The sequence below is a fragment of the Arachis hypogaea genome, chromosome 1 (assembly GCF_003086295.3).
Source record: "Arachis hypogaea cultivar Tifrunner chromosome 1, arahy.Tifrunner.gnm2.J5K5, whole genome shotgun sequence".
Taxonomy (NCBI): domain Eukaryota; kingdom Viridiplantae; phylum Streptophyta; class Magnoliopsida; order Fabales; family Fabaceae; genus Arachis; species Arachis hypogaea.
The window spans coordinates 87,063,792-87,076,898 of record NC_092036.1 but is presented as its reverse complement, the minus strand read 5'-3'; the positions used below and the strand labels follow the sequence as shown (position 1 = coordinate 87,076,898).

General features: G+C 34.7%; 1 protein-coding gene across 6 annotated transcripts; it reads left to right on the top strand.

Annotated features, from left to right (window-relative positions):
• The first annotated feature begins 9,777 nt into the window (after nt 1-9,777).
• On the top strand, nt 9,778-12,812 carry LOC112695589 (uncharacterized). 6 transcript variants are annotated; one of them, XM_072199258.1, is made up of 5 exons: nt 9,778-9,885; nt 10,088-10,398; nt 10,476-10,559; nt 12,088-12,227; nt 12,415-12,812. In XM_072199258.1, the coding sequence occupies exons 2-5, from the start codon at nt 10,102-10,104 to the stop codon at nt 12,662-12,664; spliced, it is 771 nt and encodes a 256-aa protein (XP_072055359.1). In that variant the 5' UTR covers nt 9,778-9,885; nt 10,088-10,101; the 3' UTR covers nt 12,665-12,812. The 6 variants fall into 6 exon arrangements, with proteins under 6 accessions (XP_072055359.1, XP_072055364.1, XP_025603793.1 ...); XM_072199263.1 differs by having other exon boundaries at nt 9,785-9,885; nt 10,479-10,559; XM_025748008.3 differs by having other exon boundaries at nt 9,841-10,004; nt 10,479-10,559.
• Nucleotides 12,813-13,107: the final 295 nt, after the last annotated feature.

Here is a 13,107-nt window from a genome sequence, read left to right as displayed (position 1 = left end):
GCATATCTCTTAGATTCCCCAACAGAATCTTCGTGGTATAAGCTAGATAGATGGCGGCATTCATGAGGATCCGAAAAGTCTAAACCTTGTCTATGGTATTCCGAGTAGGATTCTGGGATTGAATGACTGTGACGAGCTTCAAACTCCTGAAGGCTGGGCGTGATGACAAGCGCAAAAGAATCAAGGGATTCTATTCCAACCTGATTGAGAACCGACAGATGATTAGCCGTGCTGTGACAGAGCATAGGAACGTTTTCACTGAGAGGATGGGATGTAGTCATTGACAACGGTGATGCCCTACATACAGCTTGCCATGGAAAGGAGTAAGAAGGATTGGATGAATGTAACAAGAAAGTAGAGATTCAAGAGGAGCACAGCATCCCCATACGCCTATCTGAAATTTCCACTATTGATTTACATAAGTATTTTTATCCCTTTTATTTTCTATTTATTATTAATTTTCAAAACTCATCCATAACCATTTAATCTGCCTAACTGAGATTTACAAGGGGACCATAGCTTGCTTCATACCAACAATCTCTGTGGGATCGACCCTTACTCACGTAAGGTTTATTACTTGGACGACCCAGTACACTTGCTGGTTAGTTGAACGGAGTTGTGTCCACACATAGGTGCCATAATAATGATTCCATACAACAACAAAGAATACTACATTGATGTGATCACAATTTTGTCCACCAAGTTTTTGGCGCCGTTGCCGGGGATTGTTCGAGTATGGACAACTGACGGTTCATCTTGTTGCTCAGATTAGGTAATTTTCTTTTCAAAAAATTTTTCAAAAATTTTTTTCAAAATTTTTCTTTTCTTTTTCGTTTTTCCAAACCTTATTTTCGAAAAAATTAATAAAAATACAAAAAAAATCATAAAATCATAAAAAACCAAATATATTTTGTGTTCTTGTTTGAGTTGATGAGAGGATATTTTATACGCTTTTTGGGGGTAATTTCATATAGATTTTAGTATGTTTTAATTAGTTTTTAGTAGAATATTATTAGTTTTTAGGCAAAAATCATATTTCTAGACTTTACTATGAGTTTGTGTGTTTTTCTGTGATTTCGGGTAATTTCTGACTGAAATTGAGGGAGCTGAGCGAAAATCTGAGTTAGGCTGAAAAAGGACTGCTGATGCTGTTGGATCCTGACCTCCCTGCACTCGGAATGGAATTTTTAGAGCTACAGGAGTCCAATTGATGCGCTCTCAACGGCTTTGGAAAGTAGACATCCAGGGCTTTCCAGCAATATATAATAGTTCATACTTTGCGCGAAGATAGATGACGTAACTTGGCGTTGAACGCCAAGTACATGCTGCTGTCTGGAGTTAAACGCCAGAAACACGTCATGATCCGGAGTTGAACGCCCAAAACACGTTATAACTTGGAGTTCAACTCCAAGAAAAGCCTCAGCTCGTGGATAGCTTTAGTCTCAGCCCCAGCACACACCAAGTGGGCCCCAGAAGTGGATTTTTGCACCAATTATCTTAGTTTACTCATATTCTGTAAATCTAGGTTACTAGTTTACTATTTAAACAACTTTTAGAGACTTATCTTGTACCTCATGACATTTTTAGATCTGAATTACATACTTTTTGACGGCATGAGTCTCTAAACTCCATTGTTGGGGGTGAGGAGCTCTGCAGCGTCTCAATGAATTAATGCAGTTGTTTCTATTTCACTCAAACGTGTGTATGTTCCTATCTAAGATGTTCATTTGTGCTTAATTGTGAAGGAGGTGATGATCCATGACACTCATCATCTTCCTCAATCCATGAACGTGTGCCTGACAAACACCTCCGTTCTATATCAGATTGAATGAGCATCTCTTAGCTTCCTTAATCAGAATCTTCGTGGTATAAGCTAGAACTGATGGCGGCCATTCTTGAGGATCCGGAAAGTCTAAACCTTGTCTGTGGTATTCCGAGTAGGATTCAAGGATTGAATGGCCGTGACGAGCTTCAAACTCGCGATTGCTGGGCGTGATGACAAACGCAAAAGGATCAATGGATCTTATTCCAACATGATCGAGAACCGACAGCTGATTAGCCGTGCTGTGACAGAGCATCTGGACCGTTTTCACTGAGAGGATGGGAAGTAGCCACTGACAATGGTGACACCCTACATACAGCTTGCCATAGATGGAACTTTACAAACAATTGAGTTGAATATTACATTGCAGGAATTCAGAGGACAAAGCATCTCCAAAACTCCAACAGATTCTCCATTAATAAAGTAACAATTTCTTATTCCAAATACTTTGACTTCTTACAATTAAATCCAATTAATCTTATTGACATCTTGACTAAGATTAATAAAATAAACATAGTCTGCTTCAAACCAATAATCTCCGTGGGATCGACCCTTACTCACGTAAGGTATTACTTGGACGACCCAGTGCACTTGTTGGTTAGTTGTACGGATCACAAATTCGTGCACCATGAGTCTTGAGTCAATTTTTAAGTTTGGTGTCAATTGCATGTTTTTAAAATTTATGCATTATTTTTTTCGAAAATTTCATGCATTCATAGTGTTCTTCATGATCTTCAAGTTGTTCTTGGTAAGTCTTCTTGTTTGATCTTGATGTTTTCTTGTTTTGTATCGTTTGTTGTTTTTCATGTGCATTTTTCGTTTGTTAGAGTCTATGCATTAAAGATTTCTAAGTTTGGTGTCTTGCATGTTTTCTTTGCATCAAAATTTTTCAAAATTATGTTCTTGATGTTCATCATGATCTTTAAAGTGTTCTTGGTGTTTCATCTTAACATTCATAGTGTTCGTGCATGCATTATGTGTTTTGATCCAAAATTTTCATGTTTTGGGTCTTGTTTGTTGTTTTTCTCTCTCATCATCAAAAATTTCAAAAATAAAAAAATATCTTTTCCTTATTTCTCTCCAAATTTTCGAAATTTTGGATTGACTTGGTCAAAAATTTTTAAAAATTAGTTGTTTCTTACAAGTCAAGTCAAAATTTTCAATTTTAAAATCTTATCTTTTTAAAATCTTTTTCAAAAATCATATCTTTTTCATTTTTTTTATCATTTTCGAAAATTTCAAAAATATTTTTCAAATTATTTTCAAAATCTTTTTCTTATCTTTATATCATATTTTCGAAATTACACTAACGATTAAAGTGATTGATTCAAAAATTTGAAGTTTGTTACTTTCTTGTTAAGAAAGGTTCAATCTTTAAAATCTAGAATCCTATCTTTTAGTTTCTTGTTAGTTAAGTAATTAATTTTAATTTTAAAATTAAAATCTTTTTCAACCATATCTTATTTATCTTATCTTTTTATCATATCTTTTTCAAATTTTGATTTCAAAATATCTTATCTTATCTTCTTATCTTTTCAAATTTGATTTTAATATCTTTTTCAACTAACTAATCAATTTTTTGTTTGTTTCTTATCTTTTTCAAAACCACCTAACTACTTTTCCCTCTCTAATTTTCGAAAATATCTCATCCCTTTTTCAAAAATTCTTTTTAATTAATTAATTGTTTTAATTTTTAATTTTCATTATATCTTATCTTTAATTTTCGAAAATACTAACCTCTTTTTCAAAATTATTTTCGAAATTCTCCCTCTCTTTTCTTATTCTATTTAATTATTTATTTACTAGCACTTCTCTTCACCTCTCTCCATTTAAATATCCGAACCCACTCTTCTTCATTCTTTTCCCCTTTCTTCTTCTACTAACAATAAGGAACCTCTTTACTGTGACATAGAGGATTCCTCTTTCTTTTCTTGTTCTCTTCTTCCCTATATGAGCAGGAACAAGGAAAAAGACATTTTTGTTGAAGCTGATCCTGAACTTGAAAGGACTCTGAAGAGGAAACTAAGAGAAGACAAAAGCTTCCACTTCTGAGTCATGAGAGATGAAGAGATTCATCTCAAGGGTCCATAGCTCAGTAGAAGAGCATTTGACTGCACATCAAGAGAGCATGAGAAATTCCCTCTTCAAGAAATCCCTGAGATACCTCAGGGGATACATGTTCCTCCACATAATTATTAGAAGCAACTAAGGATAGGAACACCAAAATCACTATGGATCATGCAACAGAAGCAAGGAAGAGATATAAAGGAGCTCAAAAAGCACCATTGGACCTTCAAGAAGGCGCCACCCTCACTCAGGTGGACTCATTCCTTGTTCTTATTTTCTCTGCTTTTTCGGTTTTTATGCTTCATGTCTATCTATGTTTTGTGTCTCTACTTCATGATCATTAGTATGTAGTAACTATGTCTTAAAGCTATGAATAAATTCTATAAATCCTTCACTCTCTTAAATAAAAAAATGTTTTTAATTCAAAAGAACAAGAAGTACATAAATTTCAAAAATTGTTCTTGAATTTAATTTAATTATATTGATGTGGTGACAATACTTTTTGTTTTCTGAATGAATGCTTGAACAGTGCATATTTTTGATCTTGTTGTTTATGAATGTTAAAACTGTTGGCTCTTGAAAGAATGATGAACAAAGAGAAATGTTATTGATGATCTGAAAAATCATGAAATTGATTCTTGAAGCAAGAAAAAGCAGTGAAAAGTAAAAAGCTTGCGAAAAAAAAAGAAAAAATGGCGAAAAAAATAAAAAGAAAAAGAAAAAGCAAGCAGAAAAAGCCAATAGCCTTTAAAACCAAAAGGCAAGGTTAAAAAGGATCCAAGGCTTTGAGCATCAATGGATAGGAGGGCCTAAGGAAATAAAATCCAGGCCTAAGCGGCTAAATCAAGCTGTCCCTAACTTTGTGCTTGTGTCATGAAGGTCCAAGTGAAAAGCTTGAGACTGAGTGATTAAAGTCGTGATCCAAAGCAAAACGAGTGTGCTTAAGAGCTCTGGACACCTCTAACTAGGGACTTTAGCAAAGCTAAGTCACAATCTGAAAAGGTTCACCCAGTTATGTGTCTGTGGCATTTATGTAGCCAGTGGTAATACTGGAAAACAAAGTGCTTAGGGCCACGGCCAAGACTCATAAAAGTAGCTGTGTTCAATAACCAACAAACTTAACTAGGAGAATCAATAACACTATCCGAAATTCTAAGTTCCTAGAGAAGCCAATCATTCTAAACTTCAAAGGAAAAAGTGAGATGCCAAAACTGTTCAGAAGCAAAAAGTTACAAGTCCCGCTCATCTAATTATAATTAGTATTCATTGATATTCTGGAATTTATAGTATATTCTCTTCTTTTTATCCTAATTGATTTTCAGTTGCTTGGGGACAAGCAACAATTTAAGTTTGTTGTTGTGATGAGCGGATAATTTATACGCTTTTTGGCATTGTTTTTAAGTAGTTTTTAGTAAGTTCAAGCTACTTTTAGGGATGTTTTCATTAGTTTTTATGTTAAATTCACATTTCTGGACTTTACTATGAGTTTGTGTGTTTTTCTATGATTTCAGGTAATTTCTGGCTGAAATTGAGGGACTTGAGCAAAACTCTGAAAAAGGCTGACAAAAGGACTGCTGATGCTGTTGGAATCTGACCTCCCTACACTCAAAATGGATTTTCTGGAGCTACAGAACTCCAATTGGTGCGCTCTCAACGGCGTTCGAAATTAGACATCCAGAGCTTTCCAGAAATATATAATAGTTCATACTTTATTCGGAAATTGATGACGTAACTTGGCGTTGAACGCCAAGTACATGCTGCTGTCTGGAGTTAAACGCCAAAAACACGTCATGATCCGGAGTTGAACGCCCAAAACACGCTATAACTTGGAGTTCAACTCCAATAAAAGCCTCAGCTCGTGGATAGATCAAGCTCAACCCAAACATACACCAAGTGGGCCCCAGAAGTGGATTTATGCATCAAGTACTTACTCATGTAAACCCTAGTAGCTAGTCTAGTATAAATAGGATAAGTTACTATTGTATTAGACATCTTTTGACAGTTTAATCTTTTGACTTTGTAGTCATTGATCATTCGGTCTCTTGATCACTCAGGGGGCTGGCCATTCGGCCATGCCTGAACCTTTCACTTATGTATTTTCAACAGTGGAGTTTCTACACACCATAGATTAAGGGTGTGGAGCTCTGCTGTACCTCAAGTTTCAATACAATTATTATTATGTTCTATTCAACTCTCTTCTATTCTTATTCCAAGATATACGTTGCACAACACTTTGATGAATGTGATGATCCGTGACACTCATCATCATTCTCACCTATGAACGCGCGTGACTGACAACCACTTCCGTTCTACTTTAGGCTGGGCGCATATCTCTTAGATTCCCCAACAGAATCTTCGTGGTATAAGCTAGATAGATGGCGGCATTCATGAGGATCTGGAAAGTCTAAACCTTGTCTATGGTATTCCGAGTAGGATTCTGGGATTGAATGACTGTGACGAGCTTCAAACTCCTGAAGGCTGGGCGTGATGACAAGCGCAAAAGAATTAAGGGATTCTATTCCAACCTGATTGAGAACCGACAGATGATTAGCCATGCTGTGACAGAGCATAGGAACGTTTTCACTGAGAGGATGGGATGTAGCCATTGACAATGGTGATGCCCTACATACAGCTTGCCATGGAAAGGAGTAAGAAGGATTGGATGAATGTAACAAGAAAGTAGAGATTCAAGAGGAGCACAGCATCCCCATACGCCTATCTGAAATTTCCACTATTGATTTACATAAGTATTTTTATCCCTTTTATTTTCTATTTAATATTAATTTTCGAAACTCATCCATAACCATTTAATCTGCCTAACTAAGATTTACAATGTGACCATAGCTTGCTTCATACCAACAATCTCTGTGGGATCGACCCTTACTCACGTAAGGTTTATTACTTGGACGACCCAGTACACTTGCTGGTTAGTTGAACGGAGTTGTGTCCACACATAGGTGCCATAATAATGATTCCATACAACAACAAAGAATACTACATTGATGTGATCACAATTTCGTCCACCATGGATCACCGTTGTCAATGGTTACCATCCATCCTCTCAGTGAAAATGGTCCTCTACGGTTTCCCTCATGGCTAATCATCTGTCGGTTCTCACTCTGCTGGAATAGGATCCATTGATCCTTTTGCACACTGTCACTGCGCCCAACATTTGTGAGTTTAAAGCTCGTCACAGTCACCCCTTCCCAGATCCTACTCGGAATACCACAGACAAGGTTTAGACTTTTCGGATCTCAAGAGTGCTGCCAATTGATTCTAGCTTATACTACGAAGACTCTGGTTTCACGGAATTGAACACTCTATTGTCAGAAGAGGGAATCAAACTCGTGAACCAGGAACCCAAGAGATACACATTCAATCTAAGGTAGATCGGAAGTGGTTGTCAGGCACGTGTTCATAAGTTGAGAATGGTGATGAGTGTCACAGATCATCACATTCATCATGTTGAAGTGCGAATGAATATCTTAGAATAGAAACAAGCGTGATTGAATAGAAAACAGAAATAATTGCATTAATCCATCAAGACAAAGCAGAGCTCCTCACCCCCAACCATGGGGTTTAGAGACTCATGCCGTAGAAGATACAAAGTCAGATGTAAAATGTCATGAGGTACAAAATGAATCTCTAAAAGTAGTTTTTATACAAAACTAGTAACCTAGGTTTACAGAAAATGGGTAAACTAAGATAGATAGTGCAGAAATCCACTTCCGGGGCCCACTTGGTGTGTGTTTGGACTGAGCATTGAAGCTTTCACGTATAGAGGCTATTCTTGGCATTTAACTCCAGCTTTTGTGCCAGTTTGGGCGTTTAACTCCAGCTTTTATGCCAGTTCTGGCGTTTAACGCCATAATAGGGTAGAAAGTTGGCGTTAAACGCCAGTTTGTGTGATCTCAACTCGGTAAAAGTATGGATTATTATATATTGATGGAAAGCTCAAGATGTCTAATTTCCAACACAATTAAGAGCGCGCTAATTGGACTTCTGTAGCTCCAGAAAATCTATTTCGCGTGAAGGAGGGTCAAAATCCATCAGCATCTGCAGTCCTTTTCTAGCCTCTGAATCAGATTTTTGCTCAGGTCCCTCAATTTCAGCCAGAAAATACCTGAAATCACAGAAAAACACACAAACTCATAGTAAAGTCTAAAAATGTGATTTTTGCATAAAAACTAATAAAAATATAGTAAAAAGTGAATAAAACATACTAAAAACTATGTAAAAACAGTGCCAAAAAGCGTATAAATTATCTGCTCATCAATAGTCATCAACCACAACCAAACCATAGTATTTTCTTCCTAGACTTTGAGTCCTAGTGGAATAAAAAAGATCAATGTGTAGCAACTTCAAAGGTCTTTTAGTTGAGATATCTTCCTTTAACTTGAAAGAACATTTGGTTTGTTTACCCATTTGACAAGTATCACAAGTAATGTCTTTGTCAAATTTAATTTTAGGAAGACCCTAACTAATTTTTATTTTTTACAAGCTTGGAGATTTAAACCATGCTTGCATGTCCTAATCTCTTATGCCATAAGTATTTTTTAGAATCTATGGTGATAAAGCATGTTACATTTTGATCTCTAAGTTCCTCTAAAGTGAGACCATATACATTATCGTACCTTTTTGTAACAAACAAAATATGACCTACCTAAAGTTGATTAGACTTCAAACTTTGAGTTGTGAGAATTCTCTGAAATTAGAATTTGGGTTCTCTCTCCTCGAGCAAACTGAAGTTGATTTTTCCTTTTTGTATGGAGTAAGGTTGCCAAGGCTAGATTTTATTGAACTGAGTTAACACATTGAACCTTGAACTAAATGAAGTCTTTTCCTTTTTTTTTTCATAAATCAGATTAGAAAATCAGGAATTAAGATCAGAGTTAAACTGCACAGAAGAGAGATGAGCAGCAGCAACTTCATTGATTTGGGTTCCTCAATGAGTTTGCTAAATCCAAACTTTTAATCTTGTGCTTTGACCCCAAATTTAAATGTCAACTATTAATTTACACCAGAAGAAAGTAATATCCACTTTCTTTTTGTTACCCGAAATGCATGTACAGAAAAAAAGTGAATTCAACAAGTAATTAACTTGCATGATAATGAAAACTTTTTACTTTTTTTTTTCTGATTATATTTGATTTAAGCATTTTAATTTTCGCTCCATTAAGTTGACATTACCTTTAAAATTTTGCTTTTTCTTCTTTCTTCTTCGATATTTGATCGAAAGATAAACTCCCTATTTTTTCTCTGTACTTTACCCGAATTAATAAAGTTTTACCAGCAACAAGATTTTTTTCCTTTTTCGTGAAGGCAATGTGTTGGACTATGAGTTTGGTCCAAATAGCTATGATTCAGACACTTGGGTTTTTTATTGTTTAGGCTACACAAATAATTTTTGGGCCTGCTACACTAGTATAGGGATTAAATACAAATTGAACTTTTAACCTAACCAAATATAATGTTTATCATCATTTATTTTATTAATTGGTTATTTTTAAAAAAATTATAATATTATATGTTTATCTAATATAATTTTAATTTTATAAACACTAAATGGTACAATATTGGATATTATAATATTTGAGAGTATTATTTTTTATTTTAATTTTTTTAATTAAGAAACAAAACATTAGTTAGGTATCCTTATTTTAAAAATTAAATAGCAAAAAAAAAGAATTTAATTAGTATTTATCAATTTTACAATCGTAACAAATTTTATAATCAGAAACCTGAAAATATATTTTAAATAATTGCTTGTTGAATTATTCTTTCATTTAAAAGAAAAAAGTACATTAGAAAGAATTAAAAAAATTGAAAAATGTGTGATAATAACTGAGTTTACAATCTTTCTTTTAATTTATACATGAACTAATTTCTATTTTTGGATAACGTGGTGGTTCACAAAAAAAAACACTTGGGAGTAACTACTATCATTTTTTGCCTTACATGGAAGTAGAAACTAAATTTCGAAGCAACTGAAACCGGTAATAAGTAATAACAACAGTGAACAATCCAACATTAACTGATGACGCAGTAGTTTAGATTACCCTTTTCAGATTAACTACTTTACTCAATTCAGCAAACAGCAAAAGAACAAGCTTATGTATGTACCTAACTAACATCGAGATCTAAATAGATCTGTTTAATTTTCTGATTTTGTTCTTGTTGTTTTTGTTGAGATGCCAGGCCCTGGTGCTCACATGATGTATGCCATGGGTTCTAGCTTGGCTCTAACCACTGTCTCCAATGGAAGATTCAGCCCTCACCACACACTCACATACACCATCAACGCCTTCTTCGGACCGGACATCGGTTCTTTCTCGGAGTGGCTTGGGTCACTCTTTGGTGGACCTGCTGATGCTGTTGGATCTGCCATGGCCACTCTCATCCACCATCCTTTGTTCTATGTTGTTATATTGGGACTCCCTCTTTGTGTTCTCTACTCCAGGGTGTCATCTTATCTTGTTCACAATCACCTTCTTGATTCTGTTTCAAGGGTCAGTCACTCTCTAGTTCTACCAAGTGATGAGGTGAATAATGATTTGAGTTTATGATGATGTTTCTTACTTTGTAGCAGGTTCCCCTCACAAGGATGCAATGCTTTTTGTTGATTTCAGCTGCTTCTTTCACCCACTTCTTCCTAGATCATCTCTTTGAGGTAATTATTCTTTTCTCTAAACATCATTAATTGTCCATATTTTAACGTTTGAGAGACAAAAAGATCAACCCAAATAACTCAAAACTTATTTTATTTAGCGTTTATTAATTGTCACTAAAAAAAATAAATTTAAACTATTTAGACTGATTTTATGGATATAACTTAAGCTTTTTAAAAGAGATAGTTGTACGAAAATCTCGACCCAAAGCTTTGGCTTAGGCTTCGGAGGTATAAAGCCTGTCATATACAGCAGGAATTGCTTTATTTCTGGGTTGAATACCATTGTCACTCAACTTTGGCCTATTCTTTAGTTCACTCTCCTCCACCCGAAAAGATGTCTCTAACTACTTAGATCCTTGACAGCTACATAAAGCGATTAATGTAGGAATTTTATTGAAATGAGAACATATGCATAGCTACATATTAAGAAAAATATATATTCTGTCTCTACTTGAATCAAAATCACATTACAAGTCTAATACTTGGTATAACCCCCCTAAAAAAAATTATACAGAAACAATATTATATCAAAATTGCGTAATTATTTAATCTCTACATATATGAAAGAGACATCTGCTAAATTGATCATGCATCTTGTACCTAGTAGAAGCAAGATGTGTCTAAAGCAGCAAGATTACGTAGTTACGTCAGTATGCTATAAAACTAGGAAGAATAATTAATTATTTTAAAGGATGTCATAACATTACAAGCATCTACTCTTCTACTATTTCATTTAGTGTTTCCAACAGCATGCTTAGAAATATTTCAAGACACTAGTCAGAGTACATGATGATGGCCAAAGTGACTGAGAATATTGAACCAATTTGGAAAGTTAAAAGGAAATGGTGACATAAATCAATTGATTGTTATAATTCATATTATTAATTAATAGATATACGGATTTATTATCAAATATTTGCAACACCAAATAAAATTGTAAAAGATAACTATATACATATCTCTAAAGCTCATGATTCTAAGTGGTTAAAGAAAAATATTTGTACGAGGTGAAAACTCGGGTGCAGTCGACTTCACGTGAAGTTGATAGCTGAAAACCGTTAGATACTTCACGTGAAGTTGACTGCACTTGTGTTTCCACTTTTGTACGAAGGTTGGTATTCGAAAACACATGTCCTGTCTAATTTTTTTCAGAGGTGATACGTGATTAATCTGTTAGCTGTCAAAAAAATTAGATGACATTATAAATCTTTTCCTTATAATATGTATATATAGCAATTAGGTCTTAACCATTAAAACTCAGATCATAAGAATCCTACACGATTATTTTATCTGATTAGGCTTCAAAGCCAAATGATACATTGACATCTAAAACTCAAAATAGATCACTCAATTATTTCATGAGCTTACAAGCATATAAAACTTAAACATTATTTGACAATGACAAAAACCAGCAATCAATAATAGAAGTCCACCATGAAAAATTCAAACATTAATTACTCTTTATGCCCCTTGGTGATTGAGATTGAACAAATATTATTATATTAATTATCTTCAAAATCATATATAGGAGAATGGGAAAACAACAACCTATACTTGGATTTTGAGCACTGGCTGGTGGGAAAGTAGGGCACCAAACTACCCAGATGCAGTTATTGTAGTCTCCATCTTATGTGCTTCCTTAATTGGCGGCTTTTTCTACCTCAACAGGTTCTCACTTTTGCAACTTTCCTTTGTACCATTACGCTTTCTTTTAGTTAGAATAAGAAACAGAAAATAATTTTTAACCGTCACTCTAAAAACATTTATATGTCTCCATCTTTGTTTTTTATTGTCTTAACTTCCAAAATTTGCTTAAATAGCATGGTCTTAACATATATTCTCCGTATTCAAGCAGAGCAAATGCCACAAACTCCATAAAGAACAAGTCATACCAATCAATGCTACTTATCCTGTCAGTAGCTTCCTTGTACTGCCTATGGTGTGCAATCCAGATATACTGGATCAGTCCTCGCCGGCCGGCCGTTGGCGAAGAGGCTGATCTTGGTGTTCTTGTGTTCTTAGCTGTATATTTCTTTCTGCCTTATGGTTTGTGTATCATGTCAATGCACCCAAAAGAGCTTGACTCTAATCAAATTCCACTTTAATAGTTTCTACTGCTCTCATTGCAAGAGAACCAGTGAAGCATAAATTTCTTGTCATTGATAGAATCAGGGTATTTTGACCTTGGTTATTTCCGTGCTTGTATAGATGTAATTGTAAACTGTTTCAAATAAAGCTTTTTGTCTTGACAAATATATGTATATGAAATTTTGGCTGAACTTATATGAAGGGCAAATTCAGGTTGTCCTTGCTGTAGAATAACTCCTATGGTCATTCAATTTGTTAAAACTTGATTCTTAACTCTCAATGTTTGTATCATCTCTTTATACTTACAATAATCAAGTTTAGTGAAGGGTAAAGATTATAACAGGTTATTACTTTCTCCTAGTATTAGGGTAAATAATTCTGTGGCAACCTTTTTTTCACCCAGAGGTCCAAAACTATGATGAAAAACAATATAAATAACAAATGCTAAGAGAACAAATTC

Coding starts and splice junctions, on each gene's coding strand:
- LOC112695589 (XM_072199249.1), top strand. CDS start 10,081: ATGCCAGGCCCTGGTGCTCACATGATGTATGCCATGGGTTCTAGCTTG. Junction 10,399..10,475: donor TTCTTGATTCTGTTTCAAGG/GTCAGTCACTCT, acceptor CTTACTTTGTAG/CAGGTTCCCCTCACAAGGAT. Junction 12,228..12,414: donor GGCTTTTTCTACCTCAACAG/GTTCTCACTTTT, acceptor GTATTCAAGCAG/AGCAAATGCCACAAACTCCA.